Source organism: Cryptomeria japonica, chromosome 3 (genome assembly GCF_030272615.1).
Source record: "Cryptomeria japonica chromosome 3, Sugi_1.0, whole genome shotgun sequence".
Taxonomy (NCBI): domain Eukaryota; kingdom Viridiplantae; phylum Streptophyta; class Pinopsida; order Cupressales; family Cupressaceae; genus Cryptomeria; species Cryptomeria japonica.
This window is the reverse complement of record NC_081407.1, coordinates 995960747-995984629: the sequence shown is the minus strand read 5'-3', so window position 1 is coordinate 995984629 and position 23883 is coordinate 995960747. Positions and strand designations below refer to the sequence as shown.

Here is a 23883-nt window from a genome sequence, read left to right as displayed (position 1 = left end):
AACTTTAATTGATGATTTATTATTTAATTTTCTAATATTTCAATCTGCTGATTTTGTTAGATTTTTTATATCTAGGTGTCGGAACCGTTGGTGAGGGTGCTACGAATGGTGGATGGGGATCATAACTCCATGGGGTATCTATATGAGGCCATGGATAAGGCCAAAGAGGCGATTCAACACTTGTATGGGTCAAACAAGACCAAGTATGAACCCATATGGCGCATAATTGATCGGAGGTGGAACCATCAACTCCACCAACATATTCATGTTGCTGCCTACTTCTTGAATCCCAAGTTTTTTTACTCTCCGAGTTTCAGAGCAGATGCAGAGGTTAGAATTGGCCTTGACACATGCATTCGGAGATTAGTTGATGATGAGATCCTTCGAGACCTGATACTTGATGAGTTGCAGAGTTATAAGAAGGCCTTAGGGGAATTGTTTTCTTCACCTGATTGCAAACGTAGGAGAGCCACCTTACGACCAGGTAAAAAAAAACATATGTTTAATTTTTACCATTTATTTCTCTCTTTAAGATTATTGAAATCTTTACAAGTTATAAATCACATTTTGTATCCTTGCAGATTTGTGGTGGGAAGATTATGGTGCCACAACGCCTAATCTTCAAAAGCTTGCCATCCGCATATTATCACAGCCTTGTAGTGCTTCTGGTTGTGAGCGCAACTGGAGTGTTTTTGAGAACATCCACACAAAAAAGCGCAATAGGTTGACTCAACAACGCTTGAATGATCTTGTCTATGTGCGGTACAACATTCGATTACATGAGAAGAAGGTGCTAGGGCAAGATTCACATGAAGCACTTGACTTGGATGACATTGATCCATATGCAGCAGAATGGGTTGCTTCTCCTGATGACGTTGATAATGATTTGGATCCATTCCTTACTAATGAGCAGCTGAGTGAGTTGGAGAGGGCAGGAGAGGAATGGGATGCGGAAGTGGCAGCACGTGAGGAGGAGCAGGAGGTTGATCATGCAGCAGAGGCACCTGTTCGTGTTGAGGATGTTGCCACTACTTCAGCACCACCCATCCAGCGGCCACAATCTGTTTTGAGCTTTAGTCGTAGACGCAATTTATGATTTCTTATTTTCATTGATACCAAACTTTGAACTTGATATGTAATCAGAATTTCAGAGGTTCTTGTTTTGTGGTCTATGACTCTATAACTCTATGAGACTGTCACTATGATACGTTGATATGTATTGAACTCTTATACATATGTTGCACTTGGTTTTTGGGTTATGCTATGATACTTGCATTTGTTGCTATGTATTACCAAAAAAATTTGATTTATATATCATGGAAATCATATATGTTATACAAATTTGGTGTAAATGTGTGTTTTTGAATTATATATAAAAAAAAAATGTATTTTCAAATGTTCGATAAAGTTGCCGAGTTTTGCCGAGTTTTTTGCCGAGTTTTGGCGAGTCCCGAGTTTTTAAAATTTTTTGGCCTTGCCGAGTTATTGCAAAATCCGAGTTTTTCATCTATGGTTCTAACTATGAAGTAGTTAGGATATAACCATATTCACACCAACATGGTCCAATGAAGACACCTGCAATACCTGGAGCTAACTATCTTTTCCTTATTGTTGATGATTTTTCTAGGAAGATGTGGGCATTCTTCTTGAAAAAGTAGTCTAAATTTTTGTTACATTTCTTCACATTCAAAACCTTGGTTGGAAAGCAAGTACAAAGATCTATCAATTCATTAGGGTTTGAGAGTGGACGGGAATTTTCCTCCAATCAATTCAAGGAATTTCGCAAGAGGAATGATATACATAGGCAATATACAAGTCCACACATTGTACAACAAAAAGGGAGTTGTGGAACAAGGGAATAGAATGTTATGGAGATGGCAAGGTGCATGGTAGATAATCAAAATGTGCCATATCAATACTCAACAAAAGCTGTAAATACAATTGTTTGTGCCCCTCATTAGATTCCGTGTAAGGCATTGTAGAATCCCACTCTTGAAGAAGCATGGTTAGGGAGATATGAAAAAAGTAAAGGTATATGTTCGTTGTCTATGGTGAGTAGTCAAAGGCATACAGGATACCTAATGTCTCTATGAATAAGATTGTGATTAGTAGAGATATGGTTGTAGATGAGAAGATGTCTTTCTTCTTTGATAATGGTGAATCTATATATAGTATTGGTAATTGTTGCTGATTTTGGAACACATTATGGTGTTTAAATTAAACAAGCAACATTAGATGTGTCAAATTCCAAGGGGGATCTAATTGATAAAAGGTTGAGCATTCTTAGTCTTCACAACAAGTTCAAGGATTTGTTGGAGAAGAGAGTGATTCTTAGTCCTAACAAAAAGATTGGGAGGGCCAACGAAAGATACTGAAGTGTTACTATATTGAAAAGAATGTTCAAAAAGATGAATTGCTAGAGGCAATAGAAGGTTGGTCTATGTGACTGGGGAAACAAATTTCACAAGGTATTGAGTAGGTAATTTTACTCTTATTTCTAGTCCTTCATAGGTATTTGAGCCTAGCTGTAATGTCCCCTTCTCAATGAGGTGCTTTCAGTGGTCCATTGGCCTATCTCAGGGACCCGTAGGCTATGTGGAATGAAGAATTAGGGTTTCAAACATTGGTGCAGCATGAACTTACTATTTTTAGTAAGTCAGGGATTGACTGTTTAGATGGTGCTATCTTACTGAGTTTTCCATGTTCTGTCACTAGGTGCGAAGATGATGTTTTTCGGAGCTATATTGCTTGACTTACTATTTTTAGTAAGTATCAGTTCTATTTATAGCAGGGCAGTTCAGAGATTCAGTTCAGTCTAGTGGATGGTCCAGCACTTCAGTCCTCAATTCATTTGGGTTTTGAGCAGTATTTGGCTTGCAGGATGATTTATTAAATATTAACACTACATTCTAAGGTTAATATTTAATTATATTATTTTGGACGACTTTGGGAAATAGAAGTTTATTTTATTCAAGTGATTTTATCAATTTTTCCTAAGTCAATGGCATAAGGGAAATCGAATTATTTCATGAGCATCACTCAATGTCTTGTTTGCAAGTTATTATCCCAGGCAAAAGTTTGAACTTACCTAAGGGAAGGGGACGCCATCCTTGAGGGACTTATTTTATATTTTTCAAATGTTTTTGGGTGCGTTTGGGAGGAATAATGAAGTGACATGTAATTTGGATGTATTTGGGTGCATTTGCATTTGAATTTAGGGAGCAAAAAGTTATAAATAAGAGCCTTGGGCTCTCGTTTGGATCATCTAAAGAATTTGCATTTTTATGTTGCCGAAATGGAGAGCAAAACTGAGCTTTGGAGTTGAGGCTTCCTAGCTAGCACAGTTTCGTACTTGCAATATAGTACCTAGCTGGTGGGTGTGATTTAGAGTTGATTTTGGTGTGAGGGTTTTCAGTTTTAGAGTTTTGGTGAGTTTTCTATGTTGCTGGTTTGGAGTGGCTGAAGCGGATTTCTGATTATAACTCTTTGCCCGAGTGCTCGTTTCTTCTGGGTAGAGGCTCGTCGGAAGCGCCTTGGAGAGGCAATCATTCCTTTGGAAGGGCGTTGGGTTTGGTGATGATATGATTTTTTGAGATCAAACCGAAATTTGCAGCTGGTCGTACCTTTCTTGGAGTGCCTTGGTTTGCGTGCCTTTTGCGTGTGGTGATTTGGGTGCTGGTTTGAGCTCATGGTTGATTCGCCTTGGTCATAACAGTTGTTCGCTTGATTTCATGAGCATTTTGGAGCTGATTCGGAAGAGTTATGTGCATTTCCATGTTGTTGGCCCATTTCTGGAGATGCTGGTATTTATATCAGAATTGTTGTTTTTATGTTTTAGCCTGAAATCAGTTCTAGCCTATGATTGAATGTTGTATTACTTCATTGTAATCATCTTGTATCATTGGTTAGTAGTACTAACCTCATATTGAACTTGAAGTGCTCATTGTAATCCCCACTGCATAAGTGGAAGAGGCTGGCTGGGCCGCCTTAGTGTTTGTAATTTATTTGTGCTTCTATCCTCCCATTGAATAAGTGGTTGAGTGGTATTGTCCTCCCACTGAAATATGCGGTTGAGTGATAGTTTTTATGCATAAGTCCTCCCGCTGCATAAGCGGTAGAGTGATTTGGTTCCGGTTATGCTTTTGTTCCCTTGGCTGGTTTACCGCCAAGTTCTTGTTCTTCATCCTGCTGAAAAGTGGAAGGGGCTGGCTTGCCACCCAGCATTGTACTTGCTTTATAATTTCCAACAAATCAGTGAGCTAACGAGCCCCTTATCACTGTATGCTTTCACCTTCCCACATTGGGCACTTGGTGATCAGAAAGTGGAAGGGTTACAATTTCAGCAAGCATTGAGTTTATATTTTCTAACCTTAACGGGTTACGTGTTTGGTTGTAATTCTTATTGTGCTAAAAATAAAAAAAAATTATCCGGGATATTACACTAGCACATTTGAAGAGGCCAAAGGAAACCCTAAATAGTGGCCATGAAAGTGGAATATGATGCCTTGATGAAAAATAATCCTTAGGTGTTGTCAATATTGTTTGCAAGGAAGAATCCATTAGTTGTAAATGAATTTATAAAGTCGAGCGTAAATCAGATAGTTCTTTGCATAGACGTAAAACCCAAGGAAAACTTGTGGTTAACTGTGAGTACTTGATGCCCACCAACTTTCTCATGATGGTTAGAATTGGAATGCTTGGTTTTATCAAAAATTAATCAATGATGATCAAAACCAGCAAAAAGCTAGGCAAATGTGGAAAACACATGGTTTAAATGCATTTTTTTCGAAAAAACCCATTGGGTTTTTCTAAATTGCATTAGGTTTTTTTTTATAAATCCTTCAATATTCATTTCTTTGTGATTTGTCACCTTTAGGCAGCTATTGAACATTTTTTAAGTATTTCAATGTTTTTTAATTTGCTGCATTTTTCTCATTTTCTCATTCAATTGAATTCCATTTACACTTTCAGTTTGTTTGTCATTGCTATGTAAGTATAATGCTACTATGGGTCTTCAGACAAGTACAAAGCTCATCTTGTCGACAAAGGATATGCATAGGAGGAAGGGGTAGGCTATGAAGAGAACTTTTCTCCTATGTAAGAACCCAACTTGGCTCTCCTCTGCTGACTGTTTCTTTTGAATGCAGTAGATTTGAATTTGTTTTGGTTTTTGAATGTTTATGGATTTTTTTGTGTTTTTTGGTAATAATGAGCAATGATACAATACTGAAATAAACTCCTATGCTTAAAATAATACTGAAACAATAATATTACTGCTGGAATTAATTTACGAGACTATCAAGGGAATGTTGTTCTGTTTTATGGCCAATATGCCTGGAAAACAAATTCATTACAATGTAAGATAAAAAACCTGATTTTTGCTGTCCCGGTAGTTGAAAAATCTGCAAACTGCAAATTTTAATTTTTTTGAAAAAAATTACTGTTCACGCGGTACTGTAGCAGTCCGTACGGTGGTACTGTAGCAATCCGTACCGTACTTGTTAATCACCAAAATTTCTTCAATAAATCTGCAATAATTTCTCGTGAATTTATTCTTCAATTCTGCGCAATTAGATGCAAATAAGACCTCTGAATGAAGTCTTCCTGAAACCAAATATCACTGAATATTTCATCAGCTCAGATGGTGAACATTGAAGCAACTACGTCCTCCAATGGTGGCTGAAAACCCTAGTCTCAAGAGCAAACCCTTTCAATTTCACAATGTCAAAATAAATTAGCCATCCTCTTCTTTCCAAACTCAACGCTATATATCCTTTTTTGCAAGTCGTACCCTAATCCTCTTAATTACAATTTTGCTTGTAATTTCATTTAATTTCACTTTGGGTGTCAAAACGATTTTAATCATTAAATGGGCATTTAATTTTAATATTTCAATAGTCTGGTTCTGATAATTTAATTAAAAACATGGCCCCGTCTAATGATGAGTTGACCCTCAAGTTAAGTGATTATAATATAAAGTCACTTTATAACTTTATTATTAAATCACTTAATAATAAATGCTAAGTCATTCAAACTTGTCTAACTCCACAAATATTTTGAATTTAGCTATGCCGTCTGAAACTGGAGCTCACTAGTTGACCACCCATATGACCGTGATGTCTGCTAAAAATAGTAGGGGTCCATCTCCAACTGCTAAAAATAGCCTGGCCAAGCCAAACTCAAAGCAAAACTCATCATAAACAAACTCTGGCAACCCAGAAGTGTACTCTGCTCTGTCCCCGGAAGATCTCCATGCCAAGGTGACCCTCTATCCAATCCTACTAGCCTACGAGGATCTTTGATAGGCTAATCACAAGCTAGAGTGATGTCTCTAGCTAGAAGGGGACATCACATCCTACTATCAAGATGGTAACCTTTTGTTGGTTATCTCCATTGCTACTTAGTTTGATTCCAATTATATTAAATGGATGTTAAAAGTTCTTCTTGAATGGAGACTTGGAGGAGGAAGTCTATATGGTGTAGTCATAGGGTTTCCAGGTTCTTAGAAAAGAATGTTTGATTTGTAGGTTGGTGAATTCCCTGTATGGACTTAAGCAAGATCTTCAAGCTTGATATTTTAAATTGTCCTAGAGATTGTGGTTTCAAAAAAAGCTATTTTGAACCCACTGTCTACAACAAAATCATTGGTAATGACATAGTGATCCTAATTGTCTATGATATTGATCTTGTCATCACCAAAAGTATTGTTGCTTTAATTCAAAAGGCGAATTCTCATATTTATTTTCTTTTTGAAATGATAAATCTAGGTCGGCTTCAATACTATTTATTTTCAAAATTAGCACTTTGATCATACTATTTTTCGTATCGCAAACTTTGTATGCCAAAGCTCTTTTAGAAAAATTAGGAGTGATTGATGTGATTCTACATCTATGCCAATGGCTAAGTTACTGGTTCGGATTCGGGAGTGGGTTCGAGGACGCGAACCCGATTTGTGGGTTTGGGCAAAATTTATTTTGCCTTTTGGGTTTGTGGGTTGGGTTCGTTTATATATATATATGTATGTATGTATGTATGTATGATGTATGTATATATCCGTGTGTGTGTGTATGTATATATATATTATATGCAAAAATGTGTGTGTGTGTGTGTGTGTATGTATATGTATGTATGTATATATATATTATATGCAAAAAATTTAAGAAATATACAAAATTACAAATTTAAATATACCAAGAGAGAATAGATGAGCAACTGAAGTTGTTTTAGGTTTCAAATGTATTTAGCAAGGGGTGGATTAGGGTTTTTTGCTTTAAAAAGGCAAAAATAATAATTTTTTAATGTTTAAAAGTCACTCTAAGTGACTTAACCTAGCCAAAAAACTTGGGTTCACCCGGGTTCGCCCGAGTCCAGACAAGGTTCCCCCCAAGGGCACTAGGTTCCTTGTGGGTTCGTGAACACAAATCCACAGGGAACCCAGGGCCCCTGGGGTGAACCCTATCGGAACCAATCACGAACCCAATGCGAACCAGGACCCATGTGGACCTGGTCCGTGTTAGGGGCTCTAGATAGGCGAACCCGGTAACTTAGGCGAATGGAAGTTGGGATAAAGCTTTCAACTAAAACTTATTTTCTTCTAATCAGTGAATTAGGAGTTGATAGTTGGTGGGCAGTATGATTTATCTTACTACCACCTGACTAGATGTATGTTTTTTAGTAAGTTGTCTTTCACAATTCATGTCTAATAGTAAGTTGCCTTTCACAATTCATGTCTAAGCCTCAAGAAGAACATCGGCAAGCTGCAAAATGAGTCCTTAAATATGTCAAAGAGTACTTTGAATTTGGCATTCTATATTAGAGATCTATTGACTTCATACTAGCAAGATATACTGATTTTGATTGGGCAGGATTAGTTGATACAACGAAGTCTACAACAGGTTATGATTTTACTCTGGTTCAGAAGTAATTTTTTGGTGGAAAAAGCTATACATTTGCGTCATTGTCCACTAAAGCATAATACAAGGCAACTATTAAAGCTTAATATGGTTATCAAGGTTATCGGTCCATCTTCAATTTGACCAAGCAATACCAATCTCTCTTTTCTTTTGTTACAACTAGAGTGTTCATCTGATAAGGAAGAACCCGGTCTATCATTACAAGACCAAGCATATTGAAGTTCATCAACATTCTATGCACCAAATAGTTGACAATGAAGATAATTGTCTTTATTATTGTCTTGCAACAAAGCAAACTCATCTAAGTTTGTCAAGTTTATAGATAAACTTGGAATTGTATTTGGTTTAGTCATTAGGGCAGTCTAGCTTTGTTTGTAATAATGCCAATGGTTTGGTATTGTTAGAAAAGTAGAGGTGTATTTTTGCTTGCCCTAAAGATGGCATATGGTTGTACATAGATTGTAGGTTGTGAATATAATGTAGGAAGTATTGTTAATTAATAGGCTTCTATTTAATATAAGCCATTTTGCATTCTAATAGCTTTGGGTGGTGCAGTCAATCCAATAGGTATCCACTATTGTAGTTTATGCAACAGTGCATATTTGTAGGTGATTCAAGATGCTCTATAGATTGCTCCTTGAGTGGTGGATGTGTCATCTCCCCTTTTTGAATCAAAGATAATAAAGTGCACCTAATCCTATTATTTTATTTTTCGTAATCTTTTGTAAGGTGTGGGAAAATAATTTTTAAAATAGTAATTTAAGTTTGTGTTAACTTTATGTTTTAATTTTTTAAAAAGTGGACAACTTAATGTTGTTTTAAAAGAGGATCAATGTTATGTCATTAGGAAAGTGAGCCAAGGGGGCTTTCTTGTTTTTTAAGATAATTCCAATATTATATAAAAATTTAGGTTGCTAGTTCAGGTTCGGGCACCAGTTCGGGTTCGAAGAACCGGTACGCTAATACGACAAAATTTTGAAAAGGTGTTTGGGTTCGTTAGTACAAAAACATATATATATATATATATATATATATATATAAGCATGAATTAAGATTAGCATGTCACAAAGCATCATATAAGCAACAATACCAACAAAAACTTGTAATCATAGCATCATGATCAACCATAATAACATCATATACATCAAGTTTAATATCAAAATGACAAAATATTCAAGTATCATTGTTTCAACTTTCAACAATTTAAAGTTTAATCATCAAATGGATTCTCTAATTCATCATCCTCATTCTCCTCCTCCTCATCCTCCTCCTCATTGACATTGACATTAGATGAATCAATACCAATGCCACTTGCACTTGCACTCGCACTCGCACTATAAGTTTGCTTGCTATCCGAGTCATCAAATGCAACAAGCTGAGAAGCGGAAGCATCCAAATCAGTATGCTTTGGCTCTACATCCCACATCTTCGTTTCCCCTTGCTTGTAGTCATGTTGCTTGTGTGAAAGAAGACGTAGGTTGGAATGCACGTATACTAGGTTCTCTGCTCTTTTTGATAGCAACCTATTGCGCTTTATTGAGTGGATGAAAGAGTATGTTCTCCAATTTCTTTCTGAATTAGATGAACTAGCAACCTATGAAGACAAAGTAAACAATTAAAGTTATACATTTATAAAAATTAAGATAAAAAATTACTAGCAACCTATGAAGACAAAGTAAACTATAAATAAACTTGTGATAAATTTTAATTAATTAAACTTGTGATAAAACTTTGACAGCGAGGGGTTGTAGGTTTTGGAAGCATGTGCCATGGAAGTACCGCCAACTATGAGCATCCTTCTTGGATCTATGACGAAGAGCATCAACACTTGGACCATTTCCATTTGCAAATTCTATGAACTCATTTGTAACAATATCTCGCAAATCATCATTAGGAAAGAGTCGAAGGAATGCTGCCTTGTACCCATCAAATACTTCTAGATCTCTCCATGGTGGAATCCTTCCTGGTGTATCAAGAAATTGATTGCTATAGTACTTTGGTGTCAAGGCATAGGCAAGAAGATGCAAAGGAGTGGTCATCTTATTCTACATTTCTACAACAATTGCTTCCACTTGTTTGAAGAATTTCTCCTCGAGGTCATTCTCTCTTGCATTTATAATGCACTTCATTTTTTCAAGCATTGAGTCAATGCCATCATAAATGTCACCAATGCAAGGCCTATCCTTGTCAGTATAGCGAATCATGCTCATAACGGGTTTAGTGAAACTAAGGAGATATGTCACAAGATCCCACTATGACTCATTCAATATCCATTCCCTAATTTTTGCTGCCCTCTCACTGCTACTCTGCTTCCATACAGTCCAATTTGTGGTGATCACCATATTGCAAAGTGCCACTTTCACTTTCACAAGTCATCTCAAGACAATTGTGTTTGATGCAAAATGGGTCTCAGCGACCTATAACACAAATTAATGCCAAAATGATTAAAAAATAAAGCCAAACTTTAAAGAAGAATACACAATATAGCTTACACAATGATATTATGAACATTGAAAATTAAAAAAATCAGAAAATGTAAAATTAAATTACTATTTCACTTACCTTCAATAGCTCCAAATTTGAAAAGGATCTAAAAATCCCTTGAGACATGTGGTGATTTGTGATGAACGTCGGGATGTCGTCAACCTCTACATACACATCTTCGATTCATTTAATTTTTTTCCCAATCTTTTGTAGCATAAGATTGAGTGAATGGATTGCACAAGGTGTCCAAAAGATGTGATCATTGCGGGGTCCCACTGACTCAATGGCGGAGATGAGAATATCTGCAATAAATTGGCCATCTTTTACTTGGCCCTCACAATCCACAGCTTTCAAAAACATTGCCCCTTTAGGGGACACCTCTATGGCATTGATCAAGGGATGATTTTTAGAATCTTTGCACCCATTTGAAACAATTGATACACTTGTATCAGCCCATGAATCGCTTATGGGTTTCAATGCATCTTCAACCCCTTCACCTCTTTTTCCAATAAGGCTCCACGTACCTTCTCATAACCTGGGCCCTTATACCCTCTTGAAGCTTCATTAACACTTCTCAACATTTGCTTCCAATATGGGGAGCGAACAACATTGAAAGCCAACCCATTCACATATATGCACCTTGCTACATCTTGGTCAGCAATGTCTCAACTCTCATTTTGAAATGTGGTTTCTAAAAGCCCCTTTGTTCTTTTGCGTGTCAAGGGTGCTTCACTTTGAGGTTCAGCAATGGAAAAGAAGGGGTGGTTTTCTACTACAACATTGCGATTAAATGGGGTTGCATTCCTTTTTTTTTTTTTGCTGCAGTTTGATTCAATCTGCGGGCTTCCCTCTCTTCTGTTGCCTCATGCTCCCTAACATATTTTATCACCGTCTCATCTGGTATAGGTTTACCCTCTTTTCCAGGGCATTTTTTGATGCCTCTTCCTAGTATTCCACACAAATGGCCTACCACCCAAAAATATGAACTATTACATTCAACACCACATCCTTGGTATCTTGAATGAAATCCCCCACCTCCTGGAAGCAGTCTTAGAATGTCAACATACTTCCACAGAGGAGAATTTGGATTATTTCTTTGTTTTGAGATTTATTGTTCATTTGTGGCAATGGAGGAAGAGGTAGATGCCATTCTAGTTCCTATGGCAAGAAATAATATTAACAAATTCACAACAAAAACAAAATAATGAAAAACAATTAATGTTTCATGTTTGACAATTTGTGAAACAAAAATAGTTGAAAAAAAGGTTAAAAAACCTACCTCTTTTAGCCAATGGGAGCTTGCAAATGTGTGGAAATGATGCTGCAACGCTTGTTGAAGCTTAAAAAATCAGTCTTCAACTCCTCTTTGATTTTGGAAGCAAAACTTTGTTCACCGTTTCTTCAACCTGCTAGCAAAAAACTTTTGTTTGCAACACAAATGAGGAGAAATGAGCAAAGTTTATGTTTTAAAACTCACTTTTAGGGTTTTATTTTCATTTTTTTAAGTGGCAAATTTTTTTTTTTTTTTAAAATTGCAAATAAAATGGCGTTTTTCAGCCACCGGCCGCTCGGGTTCGAATTGGGTCTGCCTTGGTCCGCCTAGGTTCGACTTGGGTCCGCCTTGGTTCGCCTGGGTTTGATCTGGGTCCATCCTCACACGAACCATGCCTATGGAATAAGGACCCTGTCTGGACCAGAGGGCCAGGAGGGCAAACCCGGTAACTTAGATAAAAATTATTGTAAAAGACAATTTAATATTTTATTTGGTACAGACTGCTTTTTGAGTGGACTCACATGAGTCTTTCACTTGGACTCGCGCCATTCACTAAACACGCCCAGCCACGATTTTAAGTGTTTTTTTTTAACTTTTTTCACTCATTTGGCATTGTTGCTTGCTGAAAACAGGTTTGTAGAGTTTGAAGGAGGAGAGGAAACAAGATTAAAACAACCTCATTCTCTTCATCAGAATATATAGATGAAATATAACATTTAAGTATAAGTCCTTATACTTTAAGTTATATTTCATGTATATATTGGCAGGATGTTGAGAGTGGTTTCAGAACTCTAGGAGTTATAATGCAAATTCTAGGTTTTAGAAGATCTTTTAAATTTTCAGACTTAGTCAAATTTTAGTAATCAATAGGCTCCTATTAGCATTCTCTCCCTTTCTCATTGCTGCCAATGCCATAACCCATCCTCTGGCAACCATAGGGTGAAGATTAAGGAATGGATTGATCATCTTTAACTTTAGCTCTAGATTAACATAGCAATCCCGTAATTGCTTCTTTACGTGCATTTGACCAAATGCAGGAGTTATATTTATCAGGGAGAATTCGATGTATTGAAGTAACAGCAATGAAGGTAAGGACATAAGGACTATAGAAATATTGAAGAAATTAAGTGCTCCAAATAGGCTATAGAATTAAATATCACAGAATCATATTAAGCACAAACTGATTTAAAGATCAGTATGTCAAGCCATGATCCGTATGAAATCAAATATAATTTTTCTGTTTTTACCAAACATAAGTTTTGTTACCTGTATTTTCTGTTTGCAAGATTTTTAATTTTGAGCTACTGGTAGTACATATGTTCTCTTATCTACAAATGTTTCATCAATTCATAATTTTTCAGGTTGGAAGCAATGAGGGAGGCTGGAGTTCAATTCGGAGCTTTGTATCTCCAGACAAAGAATTGGATGAGACTATTGCATTTGTTTTTGGAGATATGGGAACATCTCTTCCATATAAAACATTTCGTTGGACCCAGGCAGAAAGTGAGCTAACCATAAAATGGCTACTGCGAGACCTTGAAGAACTTAGGGATAAGCCTGCATTTTTATCTCACATTGGCGATTTGAGTTATGCCAGAGGCTATGCATGGTCATGGGATTCCTTTTTCTCTCAGATTGAACCTCTCGCATCCAAATTCCCCTATCATGTATGTATAGGAAATCATGAGTATGACTGGCCACAACAACCGTGGAAACCTTCATGGGCAAGTTCAGTTTATGGGACTGATGGAGGTGGTGAATGTGGGGTGCCTTATAGCCTGAAGTTTCATATGCCTGGCAATTCTTCATTTCCAACAGGAAATTCTTCTCCAGCAACTCGAAATCTCTACTATTCTTTTGATGTGGGAGTTGTTCACTTTGTGTACATCTCAACTGAAACAAATTTTCTCCAAGGAAGTGATCAATATGCTTTCATTGAGCATGACTTAAGACAAGTTGATCGCATTAAAACTCCATTTGTAGTTGTTCAAGGTCACCGTCCCATGTATACCACAAGCAGCAGGATAGGAGATGCTCCTATTAGGGAAAAAATGCAGGAGCACTTAGAACCTCTTTTTGTGGAGTTTGGTGTCAATCTTGTTTTATGGGGTCATGTTCATAGCTATGAGAGGTTTTGCCCACTAAAAAACTCCTCATGTGGAAATATGGATATTGGAGCTAACCTTCCAATACATGTTGTGGTTGGAATGGGTGGAAATGAAGTGCAACCGCAATGGCAGCCTAGGCCTGATCATCCAGCAGATCCTATTTATCCACAGCCTATTGGGTCCATATATCGCAGCGAGGAGTTTGGTTATACACGTATGCATGCTACAAGAAGCAAACTGTCAGTTTCCTATGTAGGTAATCATGATGGACAAGTCCACGATATCTTAGAAATACGCCTGAAAGGCATTGAGATAGTCTCTTCTAGCTGGATTTGGTTTCTAAAAGCAGTTTCCTTATTCCTGGTTGGAACTTTACTTGGTTTTTTTGGTAGTATATTGTACTACTACACAACAGGAAAAAAATCTCGCAACGTTCAGTGGGCAACACTGAGTAACTCTGACTTATAGCTACCATAATGCAAGGAGGCACACCAATATGTAAGTTTATTCTGTAAATAACTGCTAGACTTTCCATTACAGATTATTTAAAAAAAATAATTATTTAGCCGCTCTTACGAGGAAGTAGGTGCACTATAGTTGGCTCTGCTGTAATGCATTTACATACATGCTGAATTCTACCATTGTATATGATGCTTTTTATTCTTTAATGGCAGAGGTTCTGCAGTCTTCTTTTTAACAAATGACAACAATTGTCTTGAACTTAGCTAATTAGTACTGAAGCATTCGAATCAACTGGTGCTATACTGCCATCCAAGCGTCAAGCTTTCTACATTTCAGACTTTCTCCAAGTCTGTGTTTTGTTCTTCGGCTTATTATCAGTAAATTGTTTTGTTGTTTCTGCAAATGAAACTCAACTTCTCTGTTCAAGATATACAAGAGTGGCAAAATATTATCGTAGTAACAACAGTTCTGTTGAAAAACGAGCACATTCTATACTATTTGTAGGAAGAAGATGGTAACAATTACACTATAACTCTTGCTTTTGATTTGGGTATTTACAGATCATGTTTGTTTGTTTGTTTGTTTTAATTGGAATAGATCATATTTGTTATATTTCTTTTTTGTATACTGTTCTGGGAAAAGCAATCAGGCAACTAGAAGGGATCAGTTTAACTTGAAATTTATGAACAATAATGAATGGGTGTACATTCGTTCAGAAGCCGTTTCACTGAACTTATGTAGAATCTATCTTAATTGAGTCTTTGGACCACGTCAAATTGTTATTTTGTATATAACTCTTATTGAGATGACAACGATGTAATTTTAGATAGAGGAAGAGTGAGGTATTAACTTAAAGAACCAAATGTAATTATAGAACCTTTATTTGGTTTAATTCAAATTCTTATAAATCTTTTGGGATGTTACACATGATACTTTATGATGATTTCGGTCTTGCTAATGTTTTTTTAATTCTAAAATATTTTATTCATTGATGATTATAATAGAAGAATATGGGTATATTTTTTGAGAAATAAATCTTAAGTCTCTAGTAAATTTAAAGGGTTTAAGGCTCTTGTAAAGAAGCAGACTATTAAAAAGATGTTTCGAGGGCTGATAATGGCAATGAGATTTATTTAGTAGATTTTGATAGGTTCTACAAAGATCATGGAATAGAAATATATAAGACAACTCCATGTACCATTTAGTAGCATAGGGCTATAGAAAGAATGAACAAGACATTAATACAAAGGGATAGGAATATACTTAGTAGGGTTGGCTTGGAGCAACATTTTCAGCAAAAAACAATTGTTTTTTTATTAAGGATCAAACAGGTTTTGAGGGGACCCGAAACCCTTTACAACAAGTTTTGAAGGGACTTGAAACCCTTGGATTTTCCAAGGATCTGAAACCCAAAGAAAAACATTGCTAAAAGATACATCATAGACAACCAACAACCCAACCTCAGCCAAATCATCAAAGTATAACTATTGAAGAACCAGCTGAAAAAATAAAGTCGAAGCCATACTCCATACGACTCAAACAACACCAAAGGATGTCAATACATGATAATCCAAGGGTTTTATCAAGGCTCCCTTAACCTACAACAAGTACCAACGGTTTTCCTAGGCACCCATAACTTGAACATTTGCTTTGGGCAAGGATCCCAAAACCATAACAACCAGAATTTTGAAGAAAAGCATAAAGGAACAATCTGGAACCAGGGGATTTTGACAAGCTCCCCAAACGATTATATTGGGTTTTGATATGGCTCCCAAAACCAACAGGTTGAAACCAACAAAGACAATCTATCTAAAAGTCAACTTCCTTCCAACAAAACTCCGCTCCACCTCCATAGGAACCCGACACACCTCAAGAGGAATTGAAGAGAAACGGACCATCAGTTGAACAACCCAAACACTGTTCAACCCCACAAGGTCCAGAGGCAAAAGATCAGAACACTAGTTTTTTGGAATACTGGGTTTTAGAAAGGCTCCCAAAACCTTAAAAAGGTAACGAGGCACAAACCAGCCATACACTAAGCGAACAAACTCTACCAGAGTCTAGGAGAAAAGTGACAGAGAAATAACAACATGGTGATGAAAACAGTAAAGCAGCTAGCCTCAAGAAACAGGGTAACAAACACCCCCAAAAAACTCCATTTGACTTCGCCCAATCAACCACTCTTTCCCATAAAAGAAAATCCATTCACCTCACTAGAACAAGCATGGAAGGAGAAAAGAGGGAAGGAGAACCAAAACCCATCATCATGCTCTCAAATAAAAACAGGGAAAATGAGATGAGAGCTAGGGTAGCAACGAGACCCCTCATGAAAAAGATGGAAATAGAGAAGCACATGGTCTACAAAACAAACAAGAGACAAATCCCCTTAGATACCGAAATAATGTCGATGGCCAAAGGCACAAGCAAGCAAACCCCAACAAAGAATCGGGGCAAACTGCAACCAAAACTAGAACACATGCCAAAGCAGAGGCCACGTTGGAAATCACAAGCACCACAACACCCATTGAGCAAGGCAGAGAAACGGGACCAATAGCCTCCAAGAGGCTACCAAAAGGCACGAAAAAAGAGGACCAAGCAAACCCCCAACACATATATTTGTAACAGCCTTTGCCAAAAAACTAGGGTAAAACCCCCCAACTATTCCATAGCTCGCTCCACAAATAGAGGTCCATTGCAAATGGCAAACACAAATGGAAGAATAGAACCCCCAAATGTAAAGGGAAGCCAATCATCGTCTTCATCTGGCTCACCATCATCCTTGGCTTCTGCAACTCCACCTATAGCCCTAGTCTCGCCTCTGCTTCTATGCGCGCGCTCCATCATGACAATGCACCATCATCCCCGACTTCTGCAACTCCACCCGGAGCCCTAGCCTCGCCTTCGCGCGTGCCCCCCATCAACAAAAACAATTGTTATAGCTTATTATCTGATAAACATTTCTCATACATCAACTTTGCTAATAAGACACCCATGGACATGAGGTCAAGAAAAAAGCCTTCACTAAGATATTTTATAGTTTTTAGTTGTGAGGCATATAGTGTCTAGCGATAAGAGGTCAAAATTGAAGAACAAGGTAGTAAAATGTGTCTTCATTGGTTATGGTATTTGTGTGAAATGGTACAAGCTTTCGGATCCTGTGATTGAGAGAGTTATGTATACTAGAAGTGTTATGTTTAGAGAAATTAATTCTTCTTTCAATGTATTGTGAATTAATAAAAGAAAAATGTGGTTTAGTTACTAGAAAATATTGAGAAAGTTGAACTAGAAGCCCACAAAGGATCTAAAAAGGAGAGCTCAAATAGTTTAGAGAGTTTAGAATGGGAGATAGAACCCTCTCAAGGAGACCCACTTAGCACAAAAAACAACCAAATGAGTACTATCTTCTTGATTGGAGATGTATTTTTACTTTGATTACTACCACTTGATGAACTTATGGCTGAAATGGAGGCTATGGATATGAATGATATAGAGGCCTGGACAATGGCCACAAATGAGGAGATGACCCCATTGAAAAATGGCATGTGAAGAATAGTACTATTGTCTAATGGATGTAAACCCATTGGATGCAAATGGGTGTTCAAAAAGAAAATTGATTTAGATGGCAATGTTGAGAAGTACAAGGTGAAATTGGTTACAAAGATTTATTCCTAGGTTGCGAAAATTGATTATAGTGTCATGCCACCACCCTAAAGAAGACTGAAAAGGGAACCGATACTTAGAAAATCATTTTATTAATAAGACTTCACAATTTTCTATAGGAACTAATGTTTTAGGCAATAGACATCTTCATAAAACAACAATGGGAAGACAATGATCCAGAAGGCTAGAGATAGATCGATCCATATACAAAGATAAAGATGAAGCAAATGGTTCAATACCCACTCTAATACGGGCTATTAATTCATTATTAGAGGCAATAACAATAGTAGTTAATTAGTCAAAACGCAAAGACATTGTATTAAAGATCGCCACCTTTGCAAGGAAGATGAACCGTTTGGGAGAGACATAACCTTTCATCCACATTAAGGAGATATATATGCAACACATCATCCATTCAAGGAGGCATCAAAGAAGAAGGTAAGAAACTTAGATCAAGTACAACAATCAACAAAGGTAGTTTGATATTTATAAGAAGGATTGATTCATAAATCAACCTAAGGAGTCATGCAAGGACCAACAAATCAATAGCATCGAAGAGAAGAAGGAAAGCATACCAGAATATATTTGGAGCATACATAAACATATCATTACAACAAATATACACATAGCACTACAAAGAACATAAAATATATTATTACCACAAATATAAATCTATCGTGTTGAGCAATTCTGAAAGGTAGATACTGTAGATTAGACAAAAACAACTAATTAAGATCAGCCTCATAGAGAGTAGAACAGTTTTGGATACATCAATTAATCAAGCATATAGACCAGTCCTGAAACCATTATTTGCTGCATGTTGAACCATTATTATTATTGATCGGTGACTTTAAGACAAGATACTAAGTGACCCTTCACATTTCCAAGCATAATCCAAACCCTATTTTGGGAATTCTAGGAAAAATCAAGTAAAGTCCCAATAGGGGACATTGCAATTGGTATTAGAGCATCCTTCCTGCCATCTTGTGAAGAGTACTTAATGAAAACCTACCATAGAAGAAAGGCCTCATCCACCATGAGTGAGCAATTGGGCAATGAATTGAGGGCTTTCATAGAACGAACCAATCAAACCCTCATTAGCCAAAATGAAAAATTTGATATGACAACCTAACTTCTCCTCTAAGCCATACAAAGCACAAATAACAACAATTCTAGATCCAATCAAAAGCATGGAAGGGATACTCATTCCACTCACTCTGAAAATGATCAGGCCACAAGGGCATCAACACCTAGACCAACAATACCAACTCTCTTACCTAGGGAAGAGCATATGTTAGAAGAAGAGGTAAACAATCCAGCCTTAGATAGCGTAGAAGAACTTGCTGAAATATACTTTAGATTAGACCCCGAAGTAAGAAGGAATGTATCCTTTAGGGATTATTGTGAAGCAAAAAATCGAGTTGACCGTAATAGAAGAAGAGGGCACCTTAACAAAGATCTAAAAGAAAGGGTAAGAAAAATGACCCTCCCAAATTTTGATGGCTCCGGGAAATTTACAGCATGATCATGGATCCAGAAACTAGATACCTACCTATCACTTAGTCTAATGATCGAAGAAAATGCTATTAAGTTCATCGTACTCCATTTAGTAGGGATGGCCCATGATTGGTAGCACTATGACCTTATTACTCAAGGCCACCAACAAATAACTACTTATGATGAATTTACCCAAAAACTTATCACAAGGTTCGATCAAAAACATCTTGAGTGGTATTTTAAAGAACTCACTCAACTAAAGCAATATGGAATAGTAGAAGACTATGTTATCGAATTCCAAAAAAATAGTTGTGATGGTACCAGAAATTTCTCAACGGAGATTCATGTACCTATTTGTGGAAGGATTAAAGGAATCAATCAAGGGCATGGTAAGTGCCCTCGATCCAACAACCCTTGAGGATGCAATCCAAAATGCATTAAAGCTAGACATCACACATACAAATGACAAATTCCATACAAGGAATCAACCTTTTCCCCCTCTATTTTTCAATGAAAGAAATGAGCTCATAAACAAAGGACTATGTTTTCAATGTAAGGAAAAATGGGAATATGGACACGATTGTGATTGAGAAAGACTTAAAAGACGACAAGAAGACCCAAAAGAAAAGGTTTGTGCTTCAAATGCAAGGAAGAATGGAGGCCAGGACACACATGTGGAAGCCAATTACATAATATAGAGGCAATGTTCGACATTGAAACAAAAGGAAATCCAAGCAAGAAAACAAGTCACAATGAAGAAGATCTTAAAAGCATCCAAGTGGGAGAAGAAGGACATTAAACAAAATGGAGCTTTGTGGAGGAGCCAATCTAGTAATTATGGTGCCCTTACATCCTCAAGATCTATGGGACATATTAAGCAAACGTTGAAACATATTGGAGAAAGCTTGTGACACATCAATAAGCATACACGAGCGGATAGATTGGGGTTAGATCCACTTTCTGGCTTGAAATGGATTAGGAGTAGAAGGATTGGGGTTAGGCTCATTTTCGGGCTCGAAATGGATTAGGAGCAGAAGGATTGGGGTTAATCCCACTTTTTGACTCGAAATGGATTAGGAGCGAAAGGATTGGGGTTGGGCCCACTTTCTAGCTCAAGAGGAAAGATGGGGTTAGGCTCACTTTCTAGATCAAGGGGAAAGATGGGGTTAGACTCACTTTCTAGCTCAAGAGAAAAGATGGGGTTAGGCACACTTTCTGGCTTAGAAAAAATGAAGGATCTAACAACATGTGTATTTGTTTGTATACTTTGTGATTGTACATATTCATGTGTATACTTTGAGTATTTGTGTATGCTTTGTGTCTGCATATATTCATGTGTATACTTCGTGTTTTCATGTGTATGCTCCGTGTTTGGTTCACACTTGATATATGAATAGCTAGAAAGACATAAATCGCATTTGAGGTCACAGATGTGTGTCATGCTTCTAATCCTCATCTTAATATATGTTAAAATCACCCTCTCTTTGATGCAGAGAGATATCTAGGGTATTGAGCAAACATTGCAGATAACCATACTAAATAAGGAATACAAAACTCCAAGGATTGGTTCGGGGACCTGTTGTGAAATATGGATCGAAGAATAATGATAGCGATTCTAGAAGACTGATTGCTGTGAGTTATTGATCGTCTCCATCATTGAATCCGGTTTAAATACAAGAGGAAAGGTTGCCTACGTAGGGACATGTCCATACGTGGCAGATGCCACATATGGACATGTCCCTACGGAGGCAACCGTTCATAACAATTAGTTTGTTTATGTTTAATTTCCAAACTGTATGCTCTGTTAATATATCGCTCTCCAGATAATAACCGATTTACCATTAGTTAGATTCACGAGGGCTATATCTTAACACTCCCTCTTAGCAGGAGTGGATCTAAGTAATTTTCTTGGGAGCATATTCTGTCATGACTTCCGACACAATTCGGGACTACATTTAATATAGTCTTGTCATGACAATAAACTCAATATCATGATATCCGGCTCAGTCCGGGACAATCACTTAAGAAGTCAATCATGAGATGATCACATACTTTAGGATCAAGATATCCGACACAGTCCGGGACAACAACTTAATGTAGTCAATCTTGACACTTAGTCAACTATTGTCAAGATCGTCACCTTGAAATAGTAACCTTAAACATAAGAAGATCGTCATCTTCTTGAACACAGTTAGAATATTGCAATATACATTTTATTTATTTATTCATGAACAAATTACATGTGGTAGGAATTTCATCCTAATAATCTCAATTATAATCTAGTCATACCAAGTTTACTTCTGAAGTATTCTATCTTCAATCTTGCAAGTGGCTTGGTGAAGATATCAGCATTTTGTTCTTCAGTACTGATGTACACTAGTTTTATGACGTTTCGATCTACCATATCTCTTATGTAGTGATAAGGGATCTCAATATGTTTGGATCGATTGTGAAAAAGTAGATTTACTGAGAGCTTGATACAGCTCTGATTATCACAGTGAATTATTGTTGAATTCAAAGTTTTTCCAAATAATCCAAATAATAACTTTCTTAGCCATACTGCTTCACGAGCTCCCATGGAGGCTGCCATATATTCTGCTTCGGTGGAGCTTTGTGCAACTGCTGATTGTTTTCTGCTGAACCAAGATATCATAGCAGAACCAAGACTGAAGCAACACCCTGTAGTACTTTTCCGGTCAGTGGTACTTCCGGCCCAATCAGAATCAGAATATCCTTCAAGTTGAATCTCAACATTTTCATACTTTAAGCCAAGTCCGATTGTGCCTCGTAAATATCTTAGAATGTGTTTAGCAACCATTAGATGTATCTTCTTAGGTTCACACATGAAGTGGCTTAATACATTTGTAGCATAGCAGATATCAGGATGAGTATTTACCAAATACATGAGTGAACTGATGATTTGTCTGTAGAATGTGGGATCTGTAGGTTCTGAATCTTCTACTTCAATTTTCAGCTTCTGCAAATTAGTTTCCATTGGTGTAGCTAATGGCTTACACTCCATCATCCCAAATCTAGTTAGAATATTTGTGGTGTACTTTCCTTGATTTAGGAAGATGTAGTTTTTCTTCTGCCATACTTCTAATCCTAGAAAATAATGTAGAAGCCCTAGATCCTTCATATCGAATTTTGCTGCTAGATCTTGCTTACATTTCTCAATGAGATTATCCTCTCCTGTTATCAAAAGATCATCCATGTAAAGGACCAATATAATCATATTGCCATTTGAAGCCTTGAAGTAGATGTTGGGATCTGCTAGGTTCTTGGAGTACCCTAGTTTGGAGAGATAGTTGTCTATCCTTGCATACCAGGCCCTAGGTGCTTGTTTTAACCCATAGAGAGCTTTCTTTAGTTTACAAACATAGCAATTTTTATCACGTATGGTGAATCCTTCTGGTTGTTCTATATATACTTCTTCTTCAATTGAACCATTTAGGAAGGCAGTCTTTACGTCCATTTGGTGAATTTTCCATCCTTTTGATGCTGCAATTGCAATGATTGTTCTTACTGACGTATACCGGGCAACTGGGGCAAATGTCTCTTCATAATCAATTCCTGCTTTTTGATAGAATCCCCTGGCCACAAAGCGAGCTTTATGTTTTTCAATGCTGCCATCAGATGCATATTTGATCTTGAATAACCACTTGGATGAGACAACTGATTTGTCTTTTGGTCTAGGCACTATATCCCAAACATCATTCTTTAGTATAGATTGATATTCTTCAACCATAGCATTTTTCCAAGCCTGTTTTGATAAGGCTTCTCTGACATTTGTTGGTTCAGAATTTGTGAGTTCGGTTAGAAGTGCAGTATAACATTTTAGAGTTCTTGTTCTCTTATTTTCTTTGGAAATTTCATTTGGTTCTACATTATTCTCTTCAATCATTTTCCTTGCCCATAGAGGTCTTTTCTTGTTATTGAGTGTTTCAATATTTTCATCAACAAGAGGTTCAAAAGCTCTTATGATGTCCTCCCTCTCAGTGTCTGAAGGTTTGGAATTTTCTATGATATTCTCCCTCTCAATCTCAGTTATGTGATCTTCTTCTTCTTTAGTAATGTTATCATCCTCAGGTTCTTTGAGTGTAGTGTTTTCTTCAAACTTTACATCTCTACTTATCTCAATAGATTTTTTCCCAGGAATGTAAATGCGATATCCTTTAGTATTTTCACTATAGCCAATGAAGATACCTCTTTTTCCGGATGGTTCTAGTTTTGTCCTCTTTTCTTTAGGAACAATGTATATATACGGGACAGCGAAATATCCTTAAATGACTTAAGTCTGGTCTATTCCCTATAAAAGCTTCTTTAGGAGTTATGTTTTCTAGAACTGAGTGCGGACATCTGTTTTGAATGTAGACTGTTGTATTTGAAGCTTCTGCCTAGAATGAAGTGTGTAAGTTTTGGTCATGCATCATGGCTTTTGTTGCTTCAAATATGGTTTTGTTCTTTCTTTCTGCTACTCCATTCT

At 36.9% G+C, this 23883-nt stretch overlaps 1 protein-coding gene across 3 annotated transcripts in view; it reads left to right on the top strand.

The window, feature by feature from the left end:
• LOC131873919 (probable inactive purple acid phosphatase 2) overlaps window positions 1-14852 on the top strand; it is a 68480-nt gene extending 53628 nt beyond the window's left edge. Inside the window, exons 2-3 of one of the 3 annotated variants that reach the window (XM_059217091.1) lie at window positions 13032-14276; window positions 14504-14852. In XM_059217091.1, coding sequence (XP_059073074.1) covers window positions 13032-14246 — 1215 coding nt within the window. In that variant the 3' untranslated portion in view covers window positions 14247-14276; window positions 14504-14852. Of the gene's footprint in view, window positions 1-13031 lie in introns of all 3 variants that reach the window. The other 2 variants (XM_059217090.1, XM_059217089.1) reach the window with 2 other exon arrangements.
• The last annotated feature ends 9031 nt before the right edge of the window (window positions 14853-23883 follow it).